We start from the raw sequence: 18,521 nt of genomic DNA, 5'->3' as shown, positions 1-18,521 counted from the left end.
GTGGTAACCGGAATACCCGAACGGAACCCTACCTGACCGGTGACCTTTTAACAAGCTCTCATATGCTCTGATGTACACACTTATAAATATTCAATTTTCAAAACTGTATATATTGTTATAATGATGTCTTGAAATGTAAAATATATTAATAAGTAAGTCCCATCCTTGAGTGTTGAGACATGCATCATACATTTATAACCTACTTACACACAACTGAACGGTATGACATCAGTATGTGTGATTGCCAATTTACTAATACAAACCAAGTACAACTCCAGCTCCAGTTGAATCAATCATTAGTAGATCATTCATTTTTATGATCAGTCAAAGGTGTGATATTTCAGCAAGTTACCAAGTTACCAGTTGCCAAAAATTTATACATTGGACAAAAACTCATGACGCAAATATACGCCAATTGATAAAGTTCGGGACTTCGCCTTTGAATAGTCAATCCCAAGCATGACATTTGGCTTTAACCCATCAAAGGGAGCAAAAACCTCAAATATATCCAGCATGTAAGTGTAAATGAATTTCATTATTATAGCTTTACCAATCATATTAAACTGCAATAAAATACAATAGGCTTCAGTTTAATCACAATTTTTTTACAAAACTAGATATTATCAATACAGATTTCTTAAGTTGCATATTATTGGAGACTATATTTAAAGACTCTGGTTTTTAATATTGCGTATGCGAAATCTATTTGAAATAGCCTTTGGGCTACCTACACAAGGGCGAATTAGTTGTCTACGGGGCTTTACAGTTCATAGAGTAGATGGAAAGTATAAACCACAAAAGGTGGAAGGAACCCATATGGCTGTAGCTAGTATCTCATAAAGTTGTTTCCATTAGTGTACATTTATATTGCTCATTTGATGTTGGTATCCGGTATTCGTGTTTTATGACATACAAAATACCATATCATTCTCAATTTCGATTAACCTTGCAGAAAAATAAACAATATGTCCGAATGCCATGAGGCGCTCACCTGAGACGCCAAAAAAGTCAACTGTTTTAGTAGGTATTGTTCACAAGCTTGTAAAAAGAAGGCGCTCGACACCTGGTATAAATGTTTTTGTACAAACAACTCTCATCTTTAACCTCAGCCTAGACATAATCACATATAATATGTAATGCTCTGGGAATCAATGGAATGGAAAGCGTTGCATTGTCCGTCTTCAGCAGAGGTTTATTTTTTCGACTTTTCCTTGTCGTAGGAAACTTGTCAATGCTCTACAGCGTCTCCAGTCCTTTGCTTTTTTCTGTTTAAATTATCCTTCTCATACCTCTTAGAAGAGGTGGCAGATATTCGTCTGTCCTCTACCCTTTAACCTGCCCATTTTGAGATGACCTCTCAGGTGTTTCCACTCACACTTGCATAACTCTTCGGGTCATAGAGGCAATCAAGTCACCCCACTGCGGAATCAGCCGTACTGTAAGGAAATGTATTATATGCACATAATTATAATACTTCATAAGGACAATGCCATACAAGTTAAAATGGGCCTTTTCACGTTTTGGTAAAGTGACAAAATTACAAAAAGTTGTTTCAGATTCGCAAATTTTCGTTTTAGTTATGATGTTTGTGAGGAAATAGTAATACTGAACATTTACCATGCTCTAAAATATCCATTATATGCATCTTTTGACGATTTAAAAACCTGAAATTTATAAAGCGTTGCAACACGAAACGATTAAATAATTTGGAAAGTTCTGTTGTTGTCGTTATATTTTGGGAAACTACGAGGATCGCTTATATAAGTAAAACATACAACCGCATTAGCACGGATGGTCTAGTGGTCTAAGCGGAAAACTTTTTAGTCCAGGACTCCAGAGGTCAGTGGTTCGAGTTCAGTTGCGGGTTACTTTTTTCCCCCTTTTTTAATTGTATTCCTGTGTGTTTTTTTACTGGAGATATTATCAATATACAGTATTTAATGAAAAGCTTCAACACATGCCAAAATCTGTGAAAAGGCCCCTTTAACCTTTAAACGCACAAAGTACGCACTTTCACATTGTGAGTGAATGACATACAATGAGTATCCCTAGTATGAATTTATTTTCGTTCGAACAAGTTGTCAAAACAGTCAGGCTTTTATCCCTAGGGTTTCAACATACATTAGCATGTATATAACATGGAACTGTAGTGCACGATTAATTAAAGCCTTAGTATAAGTCTTGTTACCAAGATACATTGCATAGATATCGATAGCCTCGGCAAGTTTTGACGATTAGATTAACACAATCGCATCGTTAAACGTAAGAATTAAATAACTCAAACGTCGTTAATTTAATTGCACGGTCAATTAAAACTAGAAGTACATGGTCGTCCAGTATCGGACGTTTGTCCTTCATATTTAAATTCAAGTCATTAGATTTGAATAATGTGTACATGTGTTAATCTTGTAAATATATATTATTTATAAACATCATTATAACAACTTGAATAAGGATTAAGACATGTAGATGTTGAATTATTTTAATCTTGGTTTAATTGCATAGCAATAGAAGAGATTGTGACAAATGTTTGCACCATCTCGTCTGGGTAAAAGAGTATATGTAGCCTGCATCTATTTATCAGATGTAAATATGTTTACAAAATGATAACATAATATAGAAAAACGTGCTTTAAGAAAGAGCACCAATAGCATAAGTTTTCTTCAATGTGTTATGACATCCGTGAACCTGAACATTTTGTTCCTTATCGCTACGAAATAGTTGTCTTTTTGTGGTAAAGAATAATTTGCTGATTTGAACAGATAGAGAACATCTTTTTGAGCTGACTAAATAAACTGACTTGGAATTCCATTTTGAATAATTAAGTAATTGCATTACTAACTAAAGAGCTGTTTCCAACATAACGGCCGTCGCTTTCAGACATAAACATAATTTATAAAATCATTATTTATACAAACAAAATATTATGGGAAAGAAACATCATTTTCATTCGTAAGAAAGAATAAAATTCCAACATAGAATGCATTGAAGTCGCTTTATATGTGCAATGCTTCTTGAAATTATACATGCACATTTAACAATTTTACTGATTTGATTGCACCTTCGCCATTATTTGGACAAACGCTTGAACGATATTTTTGCCATCTAGAAGAAATATCACTTCATTGAACACAGAAAATTAACCTAATTATATTTTAATAACTTTAGTTTTAAAAAAGGAAACACCTAGCTGAAGCTTGTGTGATGGATAATCTCTGATAGTTTTGAAATAATGAATAAATCTCGAGTGCTAGTGTTTGAGTTTTTAATAACAATCTTATACTTGTTTTAGGTAACGACAAGGTTAATTTTATAACTGAAGTTTCTAGGTCTGAGAAATTGTATCCAAAATCAAATAATTAGTAATAGACATTTCGGTTTTCCATTTACAACAATCATATTATATATCACCATTTGACTAGTCATCTGATTACGAACTATCGTGTATTGAATTTGACCTGCTATAATATCGTAACTGAATTAGGAATGGGATAAATGGAATTGGTAAAAGCTTTGCGAGTGATAGACATTCATGAAGTAGACCCAAAAATAGAAGTAAATGAATTGTATATTTCGCTCTGTCAATACCATATCAAGCAATCCCCTGTTTTGTTTACAATACATCATTTCAATCTGCCAAAATAAACAGGCTTGCAGTATGTGTTTATTTCCAATCGTGTAACAAACATTTCCTCATTTGGTGCTATGGCGATCATATCAGGAAGCTGGTGTAGGCAGGTTTCAAAACAACAAGAAGCTTAATGTCAGTCACAGGCAGCTCATGCCTCTGTATATTTTATCATGAAAATCAATGTGGTACTGGGAAAGAAAACATTGAAAAATCACATTTATTTCTCAGATAGTAAATTAACGGGTACATGTTCTTCATACAACGATAATTTGCACTATTCTGTTTTCAAAATCATTAATATATTTTGTAATATTCGCAAAAGGAATATTGTGGTCGGATTCCGTTAAATAAGATGTGGTAGAGTTATCGAGTTTTCATATAAATTAAGTTTTAGTTCAAAGCTATTTATTTTAGCTCGATTGCATCGAGAGCGTTTCCTGGGACTTGAACCAGTACTTGGTGTCTTTGGGGAGTTTACAGGAACGCTCCAAGTGGAACCCGTGACCTCTCGATCGTTAGGCGGACACCTTATCCACTACGCCACTGTGACCTCTTTCGTTTTAATGAGACGCAATGGTAGATACCGGTATTGCTTAAACCGTTTCTCTGCACTTCAAACGATTGCATCATTTCTTTGGGTGTGTCGTGTTATGCATCAACTGGCTACATAACAAGAATAAAATAATAGGTTGAATCTCAGTTCATGGTCAAAGCACAAAATTAGATTTAAATCATTTGCACATTGTCCTTGTGGTAAACAATCGGCCCTCTTCTTATCGGATTCAAATATTTATACAGTCTGATTACTAATTCTAGATTGTCGTGCGTCAGCAAATAGCATCAATAACTCCAATTCTATTTCTATATATAACAATTCGTTCCGTGTCACACGGAAAAATGTGTCTCTTATCTGCAGGATTTGTTGAATTCCTCAAATAAAGAACATCATGGCATTCGGTATATGAACTAAATTTCGGAATAATTCGCGTCATTAAGTGACTGCATTCCAAACTAGGAAGCATTGTTGACAAGAAATGCAAATTTTCTTAATGTCGTTTATTTCTAGAAATCTTTTTGCAAAGTGTAACGATGTTTTTCGCAGATGTTGAACCCAATACACTTAACAAGTACGTACATGTATATGTCAGCGAGTGTAGTCGGAAAGCATGAACAAATACATCTCATAGAGTTTGTTTAAAAAAAAACTTAATATTACAAAACACCACAGCCTTTAAATAGCTTATAGTAAGACATAATGCTTATTCTGTGTTGATTTCAAACAAGCTCTCAACCATGTGGGTGTCTATGGGAGTTTTTCGATACATCTTTATTTTACAAAGTTTCAATCTGAGCTTCCTTTTTACAACAAATCACTTTTAATGTGTATGACGTAATCATTGTGATTAAAAAATAAGTAGCATAGTATCGTATATGGATGTATTTGATATCTGTTAATATAAAATACAATTATTTATAACAAGTCTCTGGTAATGACAACCGAACAAATTACGCTTTCAGTGGTCTTTTCCACGTTCCGGTGTTGCACGAATTTCAGCAAATCACAGTAGATTGTGTGTGCGTATTCCGCATTTAATGCGAGTGAATCTTATTCTCAGTAACTTTGATAACACCTATTTTAGTATTTGAAAATGAAACGACACAGTCCCTACGCACACTTAAACACAAAATCTATAACAAAACTAACGTGTCCTGTGCAATTAATAATGATGCAGAAGATACATCGTTTGTTAAGAAAGCACATATTTATATATTGGATATCAAACATGTGAGGAATTCTACGAATAGATCTTCATATATATTTTACATACAATAAAGCTATTGCTCCATACATAACACTTAAAGGAAATTTCAAGTGAAGAAGTATATGCAATTAAGTTTGTATGCATCGCAAGATGGCTTAATTTTGTATAGAACTCGTTATTCGATTTCGTATCATGGTGCATTTCATGTGACATGCTTATTGGCGTCGCTCTGGAGAGCGGCGACTAGTATGTAATGCTTTGTTTTCGCTTATGGGAGGAGAAGTTATTTTACGGATCAATGTATATATTTTTGTTTTAAGAATATCTTGCATAGTGGTGATTTTTTGTGTAAATTAGTGTAAATAAATACTGCATTTGAGCCTATTACATTTATTACAACATTTATTGCCAATAATGCAAAGCTAATTGTTTTAATTAATAACTGATCCACAACTGATCACAGGGGAAAGATCACAGGGACTGGGCAAATACGCGAAACTTTCTGGTTTTGTATAAAAACAAAACATAATCAAAATATATTTATTTTTTGGTTTTTCTAATTTGCTTTTTTACTGGAGAATCAATGTAGTACGATATTTGACGACCTATCGCGCAAGCAAGTTTATTGGAAGGCGTAGTGGTACGAAAACGTACAATGTATTAGTTTATTTATAGACATATAATAACGATCGCTATACACAACTTCACCAAATAGCAGTACTTAAATGATGTCAGCCGGAATAGCTCAGTTGGGAGAGCGTTAGACTGAAGTTGTTAACGCAACAATCATCTAAAGGCCCCCGGGTTCCGGCACGAACGGAACAGCCCGGCGGCTAACATTTTTTTCAGTCAAGTTAATAAATATAATAAAGCTTTATTTTATGTAGACATTTTAAAATCCATTTTACTATTGGACATTTTTATTAAAATTAATGGATGCCGCGTGGTGACAACGTTAATTAAAATTTCTTACATCACTTAAATATCTTATAAAAAAAATACACGTGGTTTTATATTAACAAATAAATGCAAACAACTCATCTATTATCCATGTATTTTTATGGTTGTCTATCATAGGCCCTAAGTACTATCCCTTTCACATATAGAGCGCGAAGCGCGACACGTATTATTGATTGTAACAATGAGTTGCGATAAAGGAAGCAGCCGCTTATCAAGTAGGAGCTGTGTCCCAGCAACCCGTTTCCCTAGAGTCAAGCACTCCTCGGAGTTTTTTTTAAGAACCACATATAGAGCGCGAAGCGCGACACGTATTACTATCCAGGTGGTATGGGCCTTTTAGCATTATCCGACCATTACGTCCATAGTTATCTTCCTTACAATTTGAGAAATTTTGAAATCGTTATTCGAAGTCCAAAATTTTCATCCGATTGTTCCCAAACTTGCACAGGTTTTTTATGAATGAGGACCCAACCCAAACTCTCTATATGAGCAATATCGGACCAAAAGTCCAGAATTATGTCTCTTTGAATTCAAAAATAAAAGTGAAAAACTGCTTGGTTAGGTATTTATGTCAACATTTTTTATCAGATTATTTCCAAACTTATAGTGTCTTCATATCAATGAGCATGTTTACCTCGTTAAAAATGAGAAACATCGGGACAATAAGTCCAGATTTTTTTCTATTAAATTTGACAAAATAAACAATTTCCACTTGTTTAAAAGATTTCACAACTTTCGTCTGAATCTTTCCAAACTTGTTAAGTGTTTTTATATCAGTATTACTCGAACCCTATTGAAAATGATGAATATCGGAGCAATAAATCTATTATGATCTTTTACTGAATTTCAAAGTATTGTGAAATGCAGCTTGTTTATGCAATTTACAGTTTTCATTCAATTTTTTTTCAAACGTTTACGGTTTTTTTCATATCAATGAGTACTCAACCCCTATCGTAAATGAGCAACGTAAGAATAAGTTCAGAATCATCTCCCATTGAAGTTGAGAAAAATATGAAATTACGCTTACAAGATGAAGCAGATTTTTTAAAACCTACACAGTTCTGTTCCATTAATGAAAACTGCACACGGATGCCAGTAAAAAAGGAAACCAATGTAAATAAAATGAACTATGAAATATTTGGGGGTTACAACACAAAATCATAGATAATGGTTATTTGGGAGTTATAACACAACATCATAAATAATGGTTATTTGGGGGTTATAACACAAAATTATAGATAATGGTTATAGCAGTATCTTTTTCTATTTTGTTTAAAATAATCGGCCAATATATTAATATTTACAGTAGAAAAAAAAATCGTTCCATGTAACTTTATTGAGTGCCTTTTACACTGAAATTCCCGACGCCCTTTGATGCTTTGCATCAATACTTATCTTGTATTATTATTGATCCAGATGTGGGAGACACAGACATGGTATAAGCTGTGTGAGTGAAATTGATATATTTAAGTGTACAAAAATGAAATGAAAGTCGCAGTGTCGAGAATATTGCTAGCAATCCCAGGTTCTGTTGGGTTGGGTTTGAAACAGTAACTGTAAGATCACGTAAAGATGTTTGGATAGGTTTCAATATAAAAATAGAGCTAGACGAATGGCTGTCATAAACATATATCTAAATAATGTGTCGCGCAAATCAATTACGTTCTTTAAATACATTGCAATGTATGTAGAATATACATTTATCATTTTTCATACAACGAAACGTGATACCTTATATAATATACAGGTAATTACGCATCGTACACAAGTTGTATTATTATGATTATTATTATTATTATTATTATAATTATTATTATTATTATAATTATTATTATTATTATTATTATTATTATTATTGTTATTATTTACAATCGAAATCCCAATATTCGCATACTAGATTATTATAGAGTTTTATATATATGTATGTTAATCTTGAAGCTGTTTTATAGTCATGCAAAAAATTCAGGCGTTTAAAAATTGAATTTGTCGCTATATTGTGTTATCAACATCGTTTTTTTCAAGTGCACTTCTTTAATGTAATTTAAAACATACCGTAACAAGTATTCAATGTCGGATCAAATGTGTCACATATCTGGTTCTTCAGATAAGATAGTATCACACACGTTCTACAGAAAAGCTGCTGCTTAAACACTGCAAAATCTATTTGATAATTAAAATATAGTAAGCTTGTATCGTGCACGAATTTTTAGGTACAATTACAGGCATGACAGTTAAATCATGAAACGTATGTTCAATTATAAATAGTTTAATTTTCAATAGTTTTTATAATAACGGTTAAAATACTTAAATGAATTTCATGAAAAACGACGGGAACTTTTCAAATGTTTGTTTTCTAACATCGATATTATTTTTATTATCTTTTAAAGGTTAATATTTTTGTCGTTGGCTTTTAATGTATAGATTTCATCGCAACTCACATATATTTATTTGAATTAAACGAATCAGCGGAGCATTTTTATCATGAACATAGGTTTCATGTGGCATTTAAGAATAATATAAAGCTTTACATGTTCGACATTTGGTATGCATCCAGATCCATTTTGGTAATGCGTTGCTGCGACACTAAACTTTGTTTACGTTCCGTAGACCTGATTTATGTCGTTCCAAACACATCAGATGCCACTTGGGCAAATGTCAAGAGATGAAAATCCAATTCCAAGCGACTTAATTATCCTCCAAGTTGGAAAAAAAGCCTGCCAATATTAAATTAAGTCACATCGAATCTGAATTAGATGTCTGCGGAGCGCTACAGATAATAGAGCAGAGGGAAATTATTAGCAACAAAAAGTTGCAGGAAACCAAATGGATGTATTTGTAGCTCTTTTTTTTCTTAATAAGGGTTCATTTATATAATGAAATTGATGTTGGATTTTCTACAAAATTATATATGTTTTATAAAACACATTTTCAGAATTTCATAATAAGGAAACTTTCTCATCACCTGGTAGCCATGGTTTTGAACAAACCAAAATCATTTACTAACACAGTCCAAGTTTAATCTAAACACTATTGCTTTAATGTTCTGAGCAAATTACAGGATTAGTCTGTCAATATTGGAACCTCTAAAGACACATGAGAAAAAAACATACCAAATGCATGGCGGGTTTTCAATCGACCGGATCCATAAATCGCGCAGGGGAGAAATAATTAAAGCATACATTATGTGCGAATGTAATGAAAATTAAGCAATACATACGGTCTGAATAGTGTTAAAAAGATTTATCTTCAATTTGACGTAGTGACAGTTTTTGACCTCCCTCCCCCCTCCCCGTGAGCCAGTTTCTAAATCGGCCGAGATATCATTGAGGCACAAATTCTGACCACGCTTCATAAAGATTGGGCAGTAAATGTGCAAACTACAATTTGTGTCTGACAAATAATATATATATATATATATATATATATATATATATATATATATATATATATATATATATATATATATATATATATATATATATATATATATATATATATATACATATATATAGCGTGCATACTCCCCATTTCGCCCTCTACCCACACACCGAGTTCCATTTAAACGGCTTAAGTTCTTTGTTAGTAATCGCAGGATCAATATATGGATTTAAAAGTTTTCAATTATTTCTGTAACCCAAACAACCGCAATTTTAAATCACTAAACAGTGAAAATAAAACATGCGAATTCCTCATAGAGCCTATCAACACACATAGTTTTATCAAATTAGCCTTAGCTATAACAACATATTGGGGCCCAGTATAGGATCTTCCCTATTTAAACACCTTGTATAAGGAACTAGGACATAGACAGTAAGTTAACTTATTTTTACACAGAGCAACAAAAAGTAGCGTTCAACAGGCACAAAATTCCAATGTAAACTATGAACATCAGTCACAGGAGACATGGGTTGGACACCACCGCACATTCGACAGTGGAAATCAGTGCTAGGACAATGGTTTCGCTTAAACAGGATGGACGATAACAGACTTAATAAACAGTGTTTTGACTACTTAACTAGACAGGGCGCACGACGAAACAACTGGAGCAAAACGATAATCTTATCAGTCAATACAAAACTGCAAAATGCCGCTCTCAGCCATGGACACACATACAGCAAAGCTCAACAAACGTCGATAATTAATAGCTATCAACAAGCCATGTTGAACGAATTTAAGCTTAAATGGGAAGAAACTGTTAATAGAGAACATGGTCAAATACGCGCAAATGGGGGTAATAAACTTCGGAACTATAGGCAGTTTAAGACAGAATTCACTGTAGAGCCATACATCAATTGTTCTACGATAAGTCGAGCACAACGTAGTGCCTTGGCAAAATTCCGCTGTGGCGTTGCACCTCTTCGTATAGAAACAGGACGGTATGAAGGTGTACCAGAAAATGAACGATATTATTGTATCTGTAAGACGTGTGTCGAAAGTGAAGAACATGCCCTAATGATGTGTCCGCTATATGAAAATATAAGAATTAAGATCCAATTTAACAGAAAGTGCTCTTCTGGTAAACCAACATTTCAACGCATTAAACCCAAGAGAGAAAATGAACTTCTTGCTGTCAGATGACCGCATCATTAAACCCACTGCCAGAGCCTGTCATGACATTTTAATGAAGCGACGCGGCCACATGTATATATAATCCATTTAATCAGTGCGCATAGTCAATTTCGTATCAAATAATAATATACAGTGTACTACATAATTTTCTCTTACTGTAGTGTTTGATGATATATATTTTTATTTATTTTAAGAAAACTAATAATTTTAAACCGAATTTCATCAGGATCTTTTTTATATTTCTGATATATATTATGATGTATATAATCGTTGAACACTTATAGAATTTTTAGAACTATCGTCTCTCGTATATATATATATATAATATATATATATATATATATATATATATATTATATATATATATATATATATATATATATATATATATATATATATCTATATATATATATATATCTATATATATTATCTATATCTCTCTATCTATATATATATCTCTCTCTCTCTATCTATATCTCTATCTCTATATCTATCTATATATATCTATTATATCAATGATTTTGTACTGTTTTATTGTGTTTTATGTCCAAAAGTGAGACGTTAATAAACTATTCTGTCCTGTCTGTCTGTCTTGTCGACATTGGCCCTATCTTTTTATTGCATAATTCGAATCAGTTTAGAAAGGCCTTTAATAAAAGGTATGGCTATGTGGGTCTCTATGTGCAAAATGTTGCATTTATTTTCGCTTAAACTTGTCGATTTTACATTGAATTATACAATCTCTTGCACGACGGTACATGTAAGAGCATGGAACGACAACTCTGCATGGATATTGTGAATTAAATATGGAAAATATTTAGTAGACTATATTGAGACCTTGACATTGTGACAGAAACATAGAACTCAACAGTTCGAGGATTTAAACAGGTAACTACTTTTTGTTGTTTATTGTTCGTTATATTCATAATTTTCTTTAAATGTCATAATCAGTCGATGATAGTCAGTTTCTAGTTAGGCCTCTTATGCGATCATACTTTGTAAAGGTGTCCATATGTATGTAATTCGGGCAACACTATTCGGATAACAAAACTGAGATTAAGGACATATCACTTTCTGAAATGGTAAAAAGTGGGTAGGGTAATGTAAAACAATAATTCCTTATATTAACATTCTATTTAAAGTTTGGAACAATGTGCACAATTACAATAACATATACTTCAGTGATACATGAACCAGTTAAGGACATATCACTTTCTAAAATGGTCAGAAGTGGGTGGGGTAATGTAAAATAATAATTCCTAATATAAGCATTCTATATATAGTTTGGAACAATATGCACAAATAAAATAACATATAATTCAGTGATACATGAACCAGTTGTAATGAAAACTTTCAAAAAGAGTAAATTATCACATTTTTTTACCTTATAAACCACTGTTTTCATTAGCGTCCAAAGTCATTATTTTCTCATATTCTTCATAAATCCGCTAATACCAGCTGGAACATACACCACTGTAGAACATAGTGTTAGAGTATTATTAAATATAACACACTAGAAGCACTGAAAATAGCATCCTTTTTTGTAAGAAAAAAATGTAAACAACTTCAGTCTAAAAATAGTAGGAAAAAGTATGGTTGACCAGAAAAGACAAATATAAATTAGATTGAGACTTTTTTTAAATGTGTAAAACATAACTTTAACAAACACATTTATATGTCATTATGCATATATCATTAATATATGCTATATGCTTGAAGGGATTTTATTAAAATGTTTTCAATATTTCTGTATCTTTTATATTTTATATTGTAAATTATAATTTTTGGCCCACCGTACTTGTTCAAGTGTACTATTTTTTGACTCCAGTTGTTTACATTTTTTCTTACAAAAAAGGATGCTTTTTTCATTGCTTCTAGTGTGTTATATTTAATAATACTCTAACACTATGTTCTACAGTGGTGTATGTTCCAGCTGGTATCAGCGGATTTATGAAGAATATGAGAAAATAAGGACTTTGGACGATAATCAAAACAGTGGTTTATAAGGTAAAAAAATGTGATAATTAACTCTTTTTGAAAGTTTTCATTACAACTGGTTCATGTATTACTGAATTATATGTTATTTTAGTTGTGCATATTGTTCCAAACTATATATAGAATGCTTATATTAGGAATTATTATTTTACATTACCCCACCCACTTCTGACCATTTCAGAAAGTGATATGTCCTTAAAATGCAATCTTTCAAAAAGAGTAAATTATCACATGTTTTCACCTTATAAACCACTTTTTTCTTGGGCGAGAATCAACAGGAACTAGAGATGACACCAGTCTTTGTTTATTGAAAGATCTTTGAACTAGGATTACTCGTAAACAGTTCTGTGCATTTATTTAACATTGCCAAATGTTATTAAATGTTGACATTTTCATTTCAGGTTTTGAAGTTTAGCCAGAAAACATTAAAGTACTCTGCCAGGAGCATGTCTAATATATTTATTGGTAACCTAAATGAAGCTGGAAGCTTTATAGTGGATGGCCAACTAAGTGAAAGTGGAATAAAAATTATCCCAAAAAATAATTTACTTTCCAATGAAGTGACCCGAGTCTTGCCATGTAGGTTGAATGAGACTAGCAAAATTCGGCTTGATTCTATCATTTTGAAAAAAACTGATGGAACGACTGTCAATATTTGTCTTAAACCAATATCTAGAGAAGTTATTACATCACATGACAAGATAAAATTGAATAATGACAGCCGAGATTTGCGTGCATATGTATTCTGTGAAGATAATACAAATTTTGAAAGTGATGTTTCTGAGCTTGATGCTGAATCTGACTTTGAAGATGATTATGTTGAAGATACTGGCATAGCTGAGCGAACACAAAGTAACATAGACAAAGCAAAAAAGATCAGCCACCATTTATCAAACACGCCCATTCTGTGTAAGCACTGTGGTGTTTTGTTACCTAGTTTATCCCAAAGTAAGCAACATTACAACTTAAAACACAATAAAACTTGGTCACTTCAGTGTGATGAATGTGACTACAAAACTAAATACAGCGCCACGTTGAAACGTCACAAGGACATGCATAAATTCCATCGTGGAGAAATCGAAAAGAATCATGATTGCCCAGTATGTGGTAAAAAAATCCTGCATGCTTATAATCTTAAAACCCATATGAAGTTGCATGAACTACCAAAACCGTTCACATGTTCTTTATGTGGTAAACAGTTTACGCAAAAAAACAACTATCTACTTCACTGTAGAAGGCATGAAAAGACTAATGACCAAGATGGGAAATTCTGTAGAAAACATCAATTCCCGTGTATAGAGTGTGGAAAGTTGTTCAAGTGGAAGCATGACGCAAAGAAGCATTATAGAAATGTTCATCTTCGGCTGCTTAAGTTTCCTTGCTCACAGTGCAATAAGGCATTTGCTGATAAGTCTGCTTTGAATATACACATTGCTTCAGCTCATGTGAAACAGAAAGAGTTTGCTTGTAGTAACTGTAAGAAAATGTTCAACAACAAGTACCAGCTGGCTGGCCATATTCGTGAAAAACACAATTTGGAGTACAAGTATGAAAAACAGTACAAGAGATCCAAGAATAATGGTGGAAAAGATAAGAAAGACATAAATATAGATTTGACTAACAGTACTTTGGTTACGTCTTAACTGGTGGAACACAATCAAGGTTGTGTAGCTGAGAATGTACAAGTTTAAAATTTAGTGCCTGAGTGTGCTGATATTGATGACTGAAACATGATTAAACCTCTTGCTTACGTCTGAATGACTTGGTTTCACTCACTTTTATCACAATTTTTGTATAAAACGCTGCGTTCATTCCGAATTTGGTAACGATAATTTTGGTTGATAGTTGATAAAAATCTTGCTTTATAGTTAAATAAGTGATATATCTGATTTATAACCAGCACAATACACAATGTAGCAAATCACTGGTTGTTAAGTACTGATGCTATTCATTTCCTTTTTATACGCCCGTATAAAATACGGGACGTATTATGTGAAACCCCTTGGCGGGCGGGCGGGGCGGCGGGCGGAAGGCATCACTTTGTCCGGACTCTAATTCAAATTGTATTCATCCGATCTTCACCAAACTTGGTCAGCAGTTGCATCTAGTTGATATCTAGGCCAAGTTCGAATATGGGTCATGCCGGGTCAAAAACTAGGTCATAGGGTCAATAAGTGCATTTTCAAAGGGGCCACTTTGTCCGGACTCTATTTCAAATTGTATTCATCCGATCTTCACCAAACTTGGTCAGCAGTTGCATCTAGTTGATATATAGGCCAAGTTCGAATATGGGTCATGCCGGGTCAAAAACTAGGTCATAGGGTCAATTAGTGCATTTTCAACGGCGCCACTTTGTCCGGACTCTAATTCAAATTGTATTCATCCGATCTTCACCAAACTTGGTCAGTAGTTGCATCTAGTTGATATCTAGGTCAAGTCCGAATATGGGTCATGCTGGGTCAAAAACTAGGTCAAAGGGTCAATTAGTGCATTTTACTTTGTCCGGACTCTAATTCAAATTGTATAAATCTTATCTTCACCAAACTTGGTCAGTAGTTGCATCTAGTTAACACTTAACAAATAACCAATTAGTGTCATTTCAAAGGTAATAATGGCAGTTTACTGGTATATAAATCGTTAAATTTCGGTACATGTCATGAATTTCTTTGTTCTGATAAAAGGCGCGCGAAAATTGGCATGGGTGTATTTATTTCTTAATAAAAGTTTCGTAGTGGGTACAACATTGAGATAAATTTATTTCCAATAAAAGTTTTGTTGTAAATTTCAACTAAAGTACCACGGTATCTCGCGAATTATGTGGCATTGTTATTTCCTCTTAATAAAATATAATTCAAACACGCTGTATCGTTACCATTACGCTGTTTCAGTTCCTTTCATTAGGACTATTTATAAGCGTAAATTCGAATATATGCGCAATTATATTTTGTACGTTTTTTTTACGGCAAGAATTCTTGTTTTGAACTGTTTCGCTAGCGATCGTACATGAAAATGAAAAATATATTTTACATTTTGGTTTTTATGATAAATAAAGATACATATGTCGTTATGAAAAATGTTTATTGTAGAATTGGTTTGCAATTATCACTATGAAAATATGTAGTAGCACCGTATATCCAATGAAAACATTGGGGAAATTCGACAAATTACCCGCAATACATTTTAGTTAGACATTTCTCGAGTTATATCGCGCGCTGGATATATCGCGCTAGCGATCTTTGGACCCCAACAACCGCGATATATCGGCGTTGCAGTGTATGTAGGTCAAGTTCAAATATGGGTCATGGTAAAGTTATCAAGTTGTCCAAAACCTTCAAACGGGCGTATCTTGTGACAGTTTGGCACTCTTGTTTTTTTTTTATCATGTACTTTTTGAGTTCCCTATGTGATTTTGTAATGTAAAAAACTTTGCATGCTGTCCACTGCATTGTCCTCTTATTACTGTATTAATCAGTTGGTCCTTATAAATTATTATACCCCCACAAACGAAGTTTAGGGGGGTATATAGGAGTGAACTTGTCTGTCGGTCGGTCGGTCTGTCGTCTGTCTGTCGGTCCGTATTAAGTGTCCGCTCTCTAATTCATGTAGTTTTCATCCGATCTTCACTAAACTTGGTCAGAAGTTGTATCTACATGATGTCTAGGCTAAGTTCGAACATGGGTCTTGCCGGGTCAAAAACTAGGTCACTGGGTCACTTAGTGCGTTTAAAAAATTCAGCATGTTGTCCGCTCTCTAATTCAAGTAGTTTTCAACCAATCTTCACCAAACTTGGTCAGAAGTTGTATCTAGATGATCTTAAGGCCAAGTTCGAACATGGCCTTGCCGGGTCAAAAACTAGGTCACGGGGTCACTTAGTCCGTTTTTTAACATTCAGCATGGTGTCCTCTCTCTTATTCAAGTAGTGTTCATCCTATCTTCACCAAACTTGGTCAGAAGTTTTATCTAGATGATCTGAAGGCCAAGTTCGAACATGGGCCATGCCAGATCAAAAACTAGGTCACATGGTCACTTAGGACGTTTTACACATTGAGCATGGTGTCCGCTCTCTATTTCAAGTAGTTTAAATCCGATCTTCACCACACTTGGTCAGAAGTTGTAACTAGATGATGTGTAGGTCAAGTTCGAACATGGGCCATGCCGGGTCAAAAACTAGGTCACAGGGTCACTAAGTGTGTTTTAAACCTCACCATGTTGTCCGCTCTCTAATTCAAGTAGTTTTTATCCAATCTTCACCAAAATTGGTCAGAAGTTGTATCTTGATAATGTCTAGGGCAAGTTTGAATATGGGTCATGCCGGGTCAAAAACAAGGTCACGGGGTCACTTAGTGCATTTTAAACATCACAATGTTGTCCGCTCTCTAATTCAAGTAGTTTTCATCCAATCTTCACCAAACTTGGTCAGAAGTTGTATCTAGATGATGTCTAGGTCAAGTTTGAATATGGGTCTTGCCAGGTCAAAAACTAGGTCACGGGTTATCTTAGTGCGTTTTAAACCTCACCATGTTGTCCGCTCTCTAATTCAAGTAGTTTTCATCCAATCCTCACCAAACTTGGTCACAAGTTTTATCTAAATGATCTCTAGGACAAGTTTGAACATGGGCCATTCCGGGCCTAAAACTAGGTCATGGGGTCACTTAGTGCGTTTTTTAACATTCAGCATGGTGTCCGCTCTCTAATTCAAGTAGCTTACATCCGATCTTCACCAAACTTGGTAAGAAGTTTTATGGAGATGATCTTAAGGCCAAGTTAGAACATGGGCCTTTCTGGGTCAAAAACTAGGTCAAGGGGTCACTTAGTGCATTTTAAAAATTGAGCATGGTGTCCACTGTTTTCTGTGAAGACGACATGCAAAATATTATGTGTCAATGCGGCATGTGGGGGTATTCGTCACATCTGTGACAAAGCTCTAGTTAAACATTTGTCAAATCTGAATACCACTTCATTGTAAATATTAAGTTTAACTATTTTATATTTTTCTTCCCCACAAAATCAGAGGCATTAAGCTTTCTTTTGTCTGTCCCTATGTATGTCTGTAACCCCCAATATGTTTTGTACTTAAAAATTATTAAACATTTATCAAATCTGAATACCACTTCATCGATATATTTTTAGCTCGACTATTATATATGAAATATATTTAGTGGAGCTATCCTACTCACCCAGCTTCGGCGTTTCCGTGCCGTTAGCGTGTAAATGTTAAAGTTTTCATACTACCCCAATTATTTTAATTGTCCCTTGACATATTGCTTTCATATTTTGCATACTTGTATACCAACATGGTTTTGGTTTAAGTTTTGGGACACACACAGTGGCACACACATACAATGACAGACAGGGCAAAAACAATATACCCCCGATCATTGAATCCGGGCACATAAAAAAAGTAACTGCTATGGTGAGCTCCCACTGGCTCAAAAATTAGTTTAGCCAACATTTAGCCAAATGGAATTTTTGATAGCCAAATTTAAGAAACTAGCCAAAGTTTTAATCAAGCATTTGGGACCGCCTAAGTCGAAGGCTGTAAGAGCACAAATAACTACAATACGAAGCTTTATGGTGGGACCAAGTTTGACTCCAGGGGCATG

General features: G+C 33.9%; 1 protein-coding gene and 1 long non-coding RNA gene across 2 annotated transcripts; both read left to right on the top strand.

Moving 5' to 3' along the window:
- Positions 1 to 11,679: 11,679 nt before the first annotated feature.
- LOC127868654 (gastrula zinc finger protein XlCGF57.1-like) lies at positions 11,680 to 14,873 on the top strand. The gene is made up of 2 exons (XM_052410589.1): positions 11,680 to 11,811; positions 13,320 to 14,873. The coding sequence occupies exon 2, from the start codon at positions 13,365 to 13,367 to the stop codon at positions 14,559 to 14,561; it is 1,197 nt and encodes a 398-aa protein (XP_052266549.1). The 5' UTR covers positions 11,680 to 11,811; positions 13,320 to 13,364; the 3' UTR covers positions 14,562 to 14,873.
- Positions 14,874 to 16,288: 1,415 nt separating this feature from the next.
- LOC127868662 (uncharacterized) lies at positions 16,289 to 18,023 on the top strand. Its single transcript, XR_008044217.1, has 2 exons — positions 16,289 to 17,233; positions 17,390 to 18,023. It is a non-coding gene; the product is annotated as an uncharacterized LOC127868662 (long non-coding RNA).
- Positions 18,024 to 18,521: the final 498 nt, after the last annotated feature.

Source organism: Dreissena polymorpha, chromosome 2 (assembly GCF_020536995.1).
Source record: "Dreissena polymorpha isolate Duluth1 chromosome 2, UMN_Dpol_1.0, whole genome shotgun sequence".
NCBI classification, from domain to species: domain Eukaryota; kingdom Metazoa; phylum Mollusca; class Bivalvia; order Myida; family Dreissenidae; genus Dreissena; species Dreissena polymorpha.
Note: the sequence above shows the minus strand (reverse complement) of the source record. Positions and strands in the feature narration are given on the sequence as shown.